Source organism: Pavona decussata, unplaced genomic scaffold (assembly GCF_977016875.1).
Source record: "Pavona decussata unplaced genomic scaffold, jaPavDecu1.1 SCAFFOLD_128, whole genome shotgun sequence".
NCBI classification, from domain to species: Eukaryota; Metazoa; Cnidaria; class Anthozoa; order Scleractinia; family Agariciidae; genus Pavona; species Pavona decussata.
This window is the reverse complement of record NW_028145542.1, coordinates 2406319-2417144: the sequence shown is the minus strand read 5'-3', so window position 1 is coordinate 2417144 and position 10826 is coordinate 2406319. Positions and strand designations below refer to the sequence as shown.

General features: G+C 37.6%; 3 protein-coding genes across 3 annotated transcripts in view; 2 read left to right on the top strand and 1 right to left on the bottom strand.

Annotated features, from left to right (window-relative positions):
* LOC146468936 (deoxynucleotidyltransferase terminal-interacting protein 1-like) overlaps positions 1 to 10826 on the top strand; it is a 120273-nt gene that overhangs the window by 35209 nt on the left and 74238 nt on the right. The gene's annotated exons all lie outside the window — the stretch shown is intronic.
* Positions 387 to 5977, top strand: LOC146468945 (uncharacterized). Its single transcript, XM_085124018.1, has 2 exons — positions 387 to 669; positions 3300 to 5977. The coding sequence occupies exons 1-2, from the start codon at positions 624 to 626 to the stop codon at positions 4847 to 4849; spliced, it is 1596 nt and encodes a 531-aa protein (XP_084980144.1). The 5' UTR covers positions 387 to 623; the 3' UTR covers positions 4850 to 5977.
* LOC146468944 (sedoheptulokinase-like) lies at positions 6263 to 10697 on the bottom strand. The gene is made up of 4 exons (XM_085124020.1): positions 10058 to 10697; positions 9187 to 9362; positions 7936 to 8109; positions 6263 to 6959 (listed from the first exon to the last, which is right to left on the bottom strand). Exons 1-4 carry the CDS (start codon positions 10687 to 10689, stop codon positions 6496 to 6498), a joined length of 1446 nt encoding a protein of 481 aa, XP_084980146.1. The 5' UTR covers positions 10690 to 10697; the 3' UTR covers positions 6263 to 6495.

Genomic DNA, 10826 nt, shown 5'->3' with positions numbered 1-10826 from the left:
CTTTAAGTCGGGGATTAGCGTTAATGGGCTTTCAAACAACCGGGCCCACGCTTTAGCGTAGAACACTTTGTCGGGTGGTCAGAACTATGGTCGTCATGTTTCTGAGCGCTAGCTGAGCCTGGATTTTCTTTTTAGTCCAGTCTACCCCACCCCCCTTAGGGAAGTTTTATTTAAGAAGTCCTCTACAGATTTAAAGAAGTGCGCCCCAACTTCGGTTGGAAGAGACCCCTTCTGGTTCGACTCTCGTAAGCGACCACTAAATCTTGGCATTTTGGGTGGTTGGTTACGAGAGGTTCCACTGCATAATTTTAAAAAGGTGTCCATTAAAAAGGATTTTTAAAACTATTTTCAGGATAGGGTGTGTACATGTTATGTTCGCAGAAAAATAACCCAAGTGACCAAAAATCCCATTCAAACTTTCATGGACTAAAAAGTCCTGATTTAAACATTTAGTTTAAAAAAAAGATTGCGAGGAAAATAAACCAACTTCCGGTCATGTCGGACCTTCGATTCACTTCGTTCGTCGTCGGGTATTCGCCGTTTAACAACCACGAAGGTCACATGACCAACATCGTTTGATAGATAACTTAGATGAGCACGGAGACTTGAACTACACGAAGACCATGGCCAGTCGTAGCCCTGCTAACTACTCAAATCAAGGAAACCTTGGTAAGATTTCGTTATTAGCTCTTATTGCTGAACACTTTTATGTCCAGACAAATATAACAGGGAAGAATCGAGTATCGCGCCATCTTCGCATTATGCACCATTTTCGATCATTCTAAGCCTCTCCAGCGAGCCTTCAACAACTACTAAAGAAAATTTAAAAGTCGCTCGGAGTCTAAACTATGGTCTAATATGAAGGTATAGCAGCAATTCAGTTCATTTCTTGAAAACAATTCCTCGTACTGGGACCTTCACGATGATGTCGCTCGACAAAGGAACTACAAAGTACTTCCGTCTTTTTGTGGAAACAGTGCTTTCACTTCTGAAACAATCTACGTACTTTACTGTCTTTGCGGAAAAAAATGTTTCCTATGATGTTCCCTGGTCGTGTAGAAAGATGTTTTGTTTGTTTCCGAAACAGGAAGAAAGATTTGCTGCCACATTAGGCTTGGACAAATTCTTGTTCTATTCTACCTGCAAACAGTGTTCGTCATTCCGTTCCAACATGGCTAGTTTTGTTTTATTTGCTTATCTTTTTGCCACTATTTATTTCCTATTTTGTCACCTTGTTAAAAATTGAACTTTTTAGTTTATTGAAGTATCTTAGGTTAACGCGAACTGAAGGAAAAACTTGGTTAGGATGTAGGATATTAATGCGAACGATAATGTGTCGCAGCATTATTCCGCGTCTACTCGCATAAAAAGAATTTTTTTTTTCATTTTTTGTCATGTTAATTTTATGAGTCTGTTGCCGTAAACTACCAAAAATCTGTCTGTAATTGAGCTAAATTAAATTAAACTCTTGGATGATGTATTGAAAATCTTGAAATGATACACTGATTTATAGAAGTTTTAGCTCGCAGTTAAGGAATAAATGTATTATCGGTATGTTATTAGTTTTGAGTTGGTGTAACACGTTTAATGAATTGTTATGGTCTACTTCTCAAGTTATTATAAAATGGGTTTTGTCAAGAGACATAGTCTCTTGGTTTTGTAGATTCTAGTATTTTGGGTAACAGCTGAGCGTTAACTGATAGGTTTTGACCATTTTATTTTGCAATTTTTCGCAATCTATGAATCTTACTCTATGGTTTAATTTTTGCATCTTCTCCGATCCTTGAACAGTCAGAACAGTGTTGATAATCCTGAGTTTACCAAAATCCGACAACACTTAATATTGATACGTGTCCAGAATCAGCAACATCAAATAACAACGTGTTCAACGACCACAACGAACGACTCTTCAACTGATTTTTTTCTGATAAGAAATTCAGAGTGTTTTTTTCTTGGGAAATAGAAAATGGCTACTTAATACTGATACGAGCATTTAAAAAGTTTGGGATAATTTGAAAGTACACCCATTTCTGTGTTCTCAAGTTCACATAAACTCCCATGCCCAAATTCTTCCGAACGTACACGTGTTTGCCTTGATAGGTAATGTTTTCATGAGGTGGTTTGGTCAGGCATCACCGTATGCATTGTTTGCTGCATATTATCATGTTTGTATATGTTACAAGCCTGCAGGCTGGTCAAAATGCAGCAAAACTCTTAAAAGCATACAGTAATATCATAAAATTCATTATTGTCAAAATCATCCTCTCAGGTGATCAAACGTTTGACATTATGGCCAAATTGTACGGCTAAATGACTCCACCATTGAAGTCATCGAAGAAAAGTATAAAATTTGTCAATCCAATCCATCGGCGTTCACATTCCCAGATGTGTGCATTCAGCCTTCGGAAACCTGCATTCAACCCTGCCGCCGTTCCAGTCGACTATCGATCATCACAGTAAAACACCTAATTGTCCACGAAAAAGTTTTTACGGGGTAAATTGTAGCCAAGAGATCGACAGACATTTCTTGAATCCTAGTTTTAGTAAAACGACGGTTATTGAACCCACTATACAAGGATGGATAAGGTGATGAAAGATAAAACCACCATTGGTGATCCTCGCAAAAACTCTGAAAATTAGTCTAAACTTTTAAAATCGTTGAGCGGCGCGGCTGGGTGCTCTGCGCTTGGCTGAACATACTTACACGATAACGCCTAGAATGGTGTAATTTTTTTGGCAAATAAATTGTATAACTGGGATATCTTCTAAACATAATTTTAAATTTTGCAAGTTCGTCGACTGAATTTTGAGCGGTGTCACAGAGATTTAAGGTGAGCCAAAACCTGTAATTTTAGCAGTGGTTGCCGAATCAAGATGACGTCGAAAATCGCATTAAATCACGAATGTTTTCTGCACTGAGAAAGCAATAACACATGCTTCCAAGGTCCAAGAAATATCGACAAGAATTCATCATAATTTGTAGTGGGGTTATCAATACAATTATTTCACTGGGGTTTGCACATGATTACAATCAACGAGGTGCGATGGAAATAAGCAAAATTGCTTAAATTTATTAAATGCTACATAATAAGAAAAGCGAAAATAGTTCAGGACAAGGATATAAACACTATTTTCTTAGTTGCAATGTTGAACTTTTTCTCACGTTTGATGCGTAATTCTATCACAAATTCGACATCACAATAAAAAAGGAAAAAAAGAAAAAAGAACAGGCACTCGGATCCTTTAATTAGCCCACTCCTGGTAAGAAATAATTCAATGAAGATGCCTTTGCTTCACAGGTTTTCTTGCGAGAGGGAATTGCAATTATGAAAATTGTTGCAAAGAACTGACAAGTTATCACAAGTACTGGATGTGTAAAAACTACACGGATCAGCACATGATATGTGGTGATTGTATTTTGAAACTCATCGTGGAGTTATACAAAACAAACGTGCCAATAAATATGATGAAGTGTCCATGGTGCCCTCAGTTTGTCGAGCCAGTCGAACCCTTTTTATCCAGTGACGAGCACGTTTTCATTTATGTTGATGATTCAAATATGTGGATCGAGGCAAAAAAGCTTGCCGCCAAACAGTTAAATTTGAAATGCGTAGAGGATCCAAGGTTGCGCTTGGACATCGGAAGAGTAGCTGACGTTGTTGCGAATGGAAGAGAACTTGCCTGGGGTGTCCTATACGGATCAGAACCTCCACCGATAGACACTGTTTGGAAGAAAATAAGAGAGCGTGGTTGGAAAGTTATCACAAGTAAACGAAGCAGATTCACCAACAAAGAAAAACAGGTTGACCACAAAATGGTTACCGACATAACCGCTCTTGTTTCCGATGGGGGTGTCGCCGATGGAAAAATAATCATTGTTAGTGGAGATGCTGATGTCATACCAGCAATAAAAGAAGGCCTGGCCAAAAAATGGTCTTTCGAAATCTGGATGTGGGAGAGTGGCATCTCTAAGGCGCTTAAAGATCTCGCAGAGGAGAATCCAGAATTACTCACAATTTTCCCCTTGGATTCCCACCTACAGGATATCTCATTCACAAATTTCAAATTTGATGAGAAGCAAATCACATCGAGGATGAACTCACGATCTGCTGTCATAAAGGATTTTGAGTTTACTCCCAACGAAGCTTGGCAGAAGAATCTCAGTGAAACGTTAGGCTGGCCCTTTCAGTTCTGTTTCATTGGGCCGGAAAAGCTAGGCAGTCCATCAGATTTTAGAGACATCTTCCTACTTTTTGCAAGTAAAGTAAAGTCGAAAGATGACAAAGACTTTACAGATCATTTTGAGAAGATCTTCCAACGCCTTGAACAGGAATACCCAGGAAAGGTTGTCAACTATCCAGCTTACTGCAAAGAATATCGTGCACTAAAGGAAGAAATTTGCCTCACAAATAGATTTGAAGCACTGGAAGATTTTGATGAAGAGTTAAGCGGCTTGAGCGGTTCTCTTCAGTCTGATAAAGGTGAAGCTGAAACACGAGATCAGCAAGAATTAGACCTAAATGAATGGGTCACAGAGAATGAAGAAGATGACTCGAAAGGGTTTCAGGAAGTCAAACTGAGACAGAATCAGAGAAGAAACCAACAGTACTCTGAACAATGTAAATACCGGTCTCACTGTAAGCACAGATTGAAGTGCACATATGGCCATACTGATGACGAAAAGAAGTTTTTTAAAAATCCTCGTAAAGGCGAAGCATGTATTTACCAGAATCGTTGTACGCGTGGGAGAAGTTGCTGGTTTGCTCACTCAGATAAAGAGAGCTTTTGTCGCGAATGTCATCAGTGGGGGCACCTGCAGGACAAATGCCCGTCCAAATTACCTTCTTAAATTTCAAAGCGACACTCACGTTTTAACGGGTGCGTATCAGCTTATTCAGCTAGTGTTTGTCAATCGGATACAACATGGCCTCCTCTTTTTATTAGAATTCAGTTTAAATAAACGCTTACCGTTTTGACGAACAATGTATATACTTAGTACATGTTGGTTTTTAGGTACAACTTTTGAAATTGAATTATTGAGGAACTATCACCGTACATGGACATAATATTAATTGACTGTATGAAATCTTATATCTCTTACTTGATTTTTGAAATTGTGTCATATTATGTCTTCTATTGTTTCTAGCCGGCATAAATTGCCAGTTCATGCCCGAATTTGAATCACATTAGTGGAACACTTTACCATCGATTTTTGCCAGCATAAATTGACGAAATCAAATTTAATTGTTGTTGGAAGACCGTGCTCTCCAGCTGCCAAACCCAAATTTCTGAAAATTTAAACCGTCATGAAAATATTATCTTGTAACCAAAGAACTTTCCTGGTACGCTTTTCCTTCCAAAACTTTCGCCGTTTACAAATTTCGGAAACAGTCCAGTCGTTCCAAACTTGCAATCTCATTGTTAGATAAAAAAAATCTTATGTGATGGCGCAGGAAGACAACAAAATGAAAATTGAAATTTTGTGCAAATGGAAAGGAAAAAATGGAGTACCTCCAAAGGTTGTCCATTTGTTTCGGTTCATTTCAGTTTTATCCGCACGTGCCATTTACATTTCAATCCGTTAAACCGAAAATTTTTGCCAAATGAAAAGCGTCCCTGGTCTCCAGTGGTCGAGCATTTCACTACTGAAGGCCACCTGCCTATATCTTATCTCCATGTCAGGGAATTGCGACCAAGTATCGGTCGCAGCAGGTAAACCACCTCGAAATTGAAACCATTTTCGATCCGCCACCATAAAACCTATGGGGCCAAATAACGTTTCTCATTTCTCGTGAACTGTATTCACGTACACCGCGGCGCGTAATTTTACTATTTTAATAGTAAAATAAAATATAGATAATATAATATGAATATAATAATAAAATAAAATACAAAATAAAATATAAATATAAAATAATATAAAATATAAATATAATATAATATAATATAATATAATATAATATAATATAATATAATATAATATAATATAATATAGTATAGTATAGTATAGTATAGTATAGTATAGTATAGTATAATATAATATAATATAATATAATATAGTATAGTATAGTATAGTATAGTATAGTATAGTATAGTATAGTATAGTATAGTATAGTATAGTATAGTATAGTATAGTATAATATAATATAATTTAATATAATATAATATAATATAATAGTAAAAGCGTGCTCACATTAGTTGTTTTACACATACGTCAAAACATAACGGTCACTATACTGATTTGTGTTCTAAGGCACCTTGATACATTTACGCCGTATATTCAAATTTTCGGTCCCTCATTATTAATATCGTAAACCCTTTTTATTATAAATAGCTACTGATTTAGTCACATTTTAAACTGTACCATTATAAGCCTAAAGGCGAACGCACAATTTTCAGCACAAATGTTCAATGAGACCTCAAGGATATCTACAAGGAAAGCTGCTAGAATCAGTTATATATTCCAAATGAACTTTAATTTACATTTCTCGTATGTCAATTGCACTCTGAAATGACAGCCAATGCGGCTCCGACTGAAGCTTCTGAACTGTCAATCAACACTAGCGGTAATCCAAAAACCTGTTCAACTTGTTTCTGAAGAACCTGATTTTTCATCAGTGCACTTCCAGTACCCACAATCCTTTGAATACCATGGGACTGTAGGAATTCCTTTGACATCATCCCCTGTAAGTTTTCCACAAGTCCTTGACAAAGTGCAAGTGATACATCACCCAGAGAAATATTGTCTGATGTAAGATTGCTTACTTGCCCCCTTTTATCTGGAGTATGTCGTTCACCCCATAATGTTGGAATCACTTTCAGTGAAGTTGAACCCTTCTTGTCAGCACAATCAAGAATTTGTTGATAAAGTTTATCTGTAGATGGAAGGCTGTTGTTTATTCCAAGATCCTTCATCCATGACATCAGCATGTTGACAAAAGTAGCAAAAATGTTCCCACCTGTTGAAAGAAAGAAACCTTGTCATTCACCTGGTAGTGTCCATCAAGGGGAAGGGGGAGGGATTGTTGCTGGGTAAGATTACCCCTGGGAACTGATTCTATCCCCATTCTGACAAAGAGAGCATTATCTCTGAAAATGTCCTGTTCACAGCTCCCATTAATGCCATTCCAAATGTTATCTTGTTTACCTTCAGTATTACCTGTAGTGCACAGACAGACCCTGCAATTGGTCAGGATAGCTTTACCGTTTTAGATAAAATTGACCTAGGTTAGAACAAACTTACAAAGGTCGGAAACATATATAAACACCCTTTCCTGTAATGTTTTTCCTTTTAGTTTTTTACATGAATAATTGTATACCTTGTAACTTATAAATAAAGCAGCTGATGTCAATAAAGTGTGTTGTATAGTTCCAACTGAAGTAGTAATCACTGTCTCTACATACAAGCTAACCCCAAACTTGGTTCAAATGCACATTGACTGTCCTAACGCTATATGCCCCTTCATAGACTTCAGCAAAATAGCCAATGCAGCAATCTCATGGATCCCTACCTTAGTGCCTGCATTATCCTTGAGATGGACCTGACAAGTGCGTTAGGGGTTAATTCAACACTGCCACATCATCATAATTTGACGCCATTCAATTTGTGCATACATGCTAATTTTGCATTCGCAGAGACCCTGGGGCAGACAACTGGGATGGGATGAAGATTTCACAGGTGAAAGTTCGCTAGCTACTGATTCTGTCTGTGAAATCTTCACCATGTCCCAACCAGCTATCCCTGGGCCTTCAAGGATGGTGCTAGCTGCTGCTAAGGGTACAAATGTCAACAAACATTTTACAATAAATAATTACTGACCTAGTTGCTCATGGCTAAACTCTGACACCTCATACTAACTGACTCCAGTAAACAACTATACTTTATCCTGTTATAATTTGTGGAACAAATTTTCATGGCATGTAATAAATTATTACCTGAAAGTGATGCTGCTGTGATGACCTTCCTTCCTCGAAAGAAAGGAAGCACCTTTACTGCAGCCTCATTTGTGATGTCTCCAGCTAGACTGCAATGAGCTTGAGTAGTACTTGTATTACAGGCATCCCCAGGAATGACCACAGCCAGCTGACAGCCAGTGCCAATATTAAAGACTAAAACAGTAATAAAAAAAAAAAAGTGGAAAAAAAGTCAATTTGCGTTGTGATTGCATATTATCCCAGGGTACTAAACTTCATATTTTTTTTAACCATCGTTTTTTGTTTTAATCAAAAATGATCTTCTGTTTTGGTGTTTTAATTTAATCATGACATTAAGAATACCATTATCAGAAATGCTATTGCAGATATTTTTCTAGTATGGTAAATGAATCTTGGGTTTACTCTTTCAAGGAGCTTATGCCCGACCCAGCTTAGACTGTCAGAGATATGTCCAGAAATGCATGCTAATGAGATGCATGAACTGTATGATAGACATCACAATGCGTCCCCTACCCTAAATTCTTACTAAAACACAAATAATTCTGTCGAACATGAAGTCATATGAAAATGACAAAAAGGTCTGTCTTATATAAAGTACCCAAAATCAGGGTTAGGTGCATTTCTGGACATAAGTGGACTGTTACAAGTAGCGTACCATACTCCCAGAATGAGTTTCAAGATATCTAATATGAGTCAATTGGATATGCTCATGGCATACCTCCCCCAGAGTTGTAGCCTTAGACAACACCACACAACATTACTATATTTAATTTTATTACACTACTGTCAATAACTTGAGTGGCATGATGGTAGCATTCACATTGATATCTACTTGTTTGGTGAGTTTCTTGAGATCCACTTTGCTAAGAACCAGTCTCCCAATATATCATGGGTAAAGGGCTACATAAGTGGCTTTGAATGGTTATGATTGAGTCCTCTAATATAGTCAGCTATTAGTCCTTGAAGGGCATACCCCAGGAATTTGATAAATAAATGTACAGTGCCCAGGGAGTGGGGAAATATTTCAAACACATTTCTTTTGTATTATATCAATGTTTGCAAGGCATGAAAGGTGATTGACTGAAGTCGAGAATTTGTCCTTTAGGAAAGACATTGGAACTTAAGCGTGGGGCAAATTAAATATAGAATATAAAATTATGTTGTAAAAAGAAAACAAAGAGAAAAAAAGAGTTTTAAGGCTAGTTATATGCACAGCTGTAGACCTTTCAAATATGAATGTTTGAATTATACCTGCATCACTTAATTGGGATGTGCTGGAAAGCACAGAGCACTGAAAATCCCCCAAGGCCACTCCCACAGGAGTTCCAACTGGAATGCCAAAGAAAGACTTCTGAAGTTTACCAGCCACAGTACCAGGCTCAACCACTTCTGGCAGGAGATGGGTGGGAAAATTTGCACTTTTAAGGCTGTAATTAGAAAAGACGTAAAAAGGAAGTTAAAGAAGTGAGCCTGTTTATTCAGTATTGAATGGCTTAAATTCCGGTTTAGCCCAATGAGTTAATGTTCTGGTTGTCCTTATGGTGAAAACATGTTTCCCGTTCAAATCTTGCAAAAAAGCAATTTTGGTAAAATTACTATTTTGTTCAGTTGAAATGGGTGACTGCCAATTGTTTTAAGGTATAATTACAATCCATTTCACAAAATTACTATTTTGCTTTTTGGCAATCGCCCATTTCAACTAATTAATACTAACAGCATTTTTCGCTTAATAGTAATATTATTGTTATAATCTTCATACAATTCCCTGTTTTTTTCCCTGCGAACTATTTTTAGTAGCAGGTTATGGCTGGTTCGCTATACAAGCAAATGTATGGAAAGTTCAAAACACAACTGGAGGCTTTCTGGCACAGCTACATCCCTCCTTTTTTTTCTCTCAAAATCCTTTTTCTAATGCCAAAAGTTTCCAATTCAAGAATTTTTCAGAAACAATATTTTATGAAAATTATTTGACATCGGATTTTCCCACAAACACAGTTATTTCAAGCCTGTTTGCCTACTTGTCAAAATGGTGTCGAAAACCGTGATAAGGCCTATTAGACTTTCTTATATAAAAAGAAGAGTGTACCACAACAACATGTGTCCCTGCTATCTACAAACTTACAGATCCAACTCCCAGGTCATGCTATCAACATCAAAATATCCCCAACTGACAGCATTCTGAGAAGACATACAAGGCTTGTCCATTTGACACAATATACACACAACAAAATCCATGATGGTTCCAGCACAGTCATAACGTTCCAGAAGACTAGGATGGTTTCTTTGAAGCCAAAACAGACTAGCACACCCAAAACCGGTGGAAATAGCAACCGTTTGCTGTGTACGGGGGAGTGTGGAAAGAAACTCCTCATGACATCTCCTGTCTTCCCATGTTATTAAACTAGAAGCATTGTTTTTGAAAGCCAGAATATCATCAGTTGTGTTCAAAGCCTGGAAAGATTGTCCTTTCCACATAACACAGCCATGCATCTGTCCACAAACCCCAATTCTACTCACTCTGCCTAGAAATTTCGATGACAATCGGTTAAGGGCATGGTTTAAAATGGACAGGATTTTTGTCACATCTTGCTCTGCAAAGTGCGTTTCGTCACCACAAATATTTGCCTCTGTTTCACATCTAAAACTCTCAACAACATCTCTAGTACTTTCAGCCAACAAAGATACTTTGATCGAAGTCGTGCCAATGTCGATTCCGAGGACAAAAGTTTCAGAATAATTGAACCCGTCCTCCATCTTGTGTTACGTTACTATTAAGATTGCGTGACTAAATTTTCAGTAAATTTTACATGACGGCGCTATTGGTCCCTGGCACGGAATTGCACCTCACGCAAGAGCCAGGGGAAAAACGGTCCATGTTAGCTGATTAGCTG

Excerpts from the sequence above, each read along its gene's own strand:
- LOC146468944 (XM_085124020.1), bottom strand. The coding sequence starts at position 10,689 with ATGGAGGACGGGTTCAATTATTCTGAAACTTTTGTCCTCGGAATCGAC. Across the intron at positions 8,110-9,186 it reads ATCCCAATTAAGTGATGCAG|TCTTTAATATTGGCACTGGC; the intron begins GTATAATTCAAA and ends TTACTGTTTTAG. Across the intron at positions 6,960-7,935 it reads CACAGCAGCATCACTTTCAG|GTGGGAACATTTTTGCTACT; the intron begins GTAATAATTTAT and ends TTCTTTCAACAG.
- LOC146468945 (XM_085124018.1), top strand. The coding sequence starts at position 624 with ATGGCCAGTCGTAGCCCTGCTAACTACTCAAATCAAGGAAACCTTG. Across the intron at positions 670-3,299 it reads CTCAAATCAAGGAAACCTTG|GTTTTCTTGCGAGAGGGAAT; the intron begins GTAAGATTTCGT and ends TTTGCTTCACAG.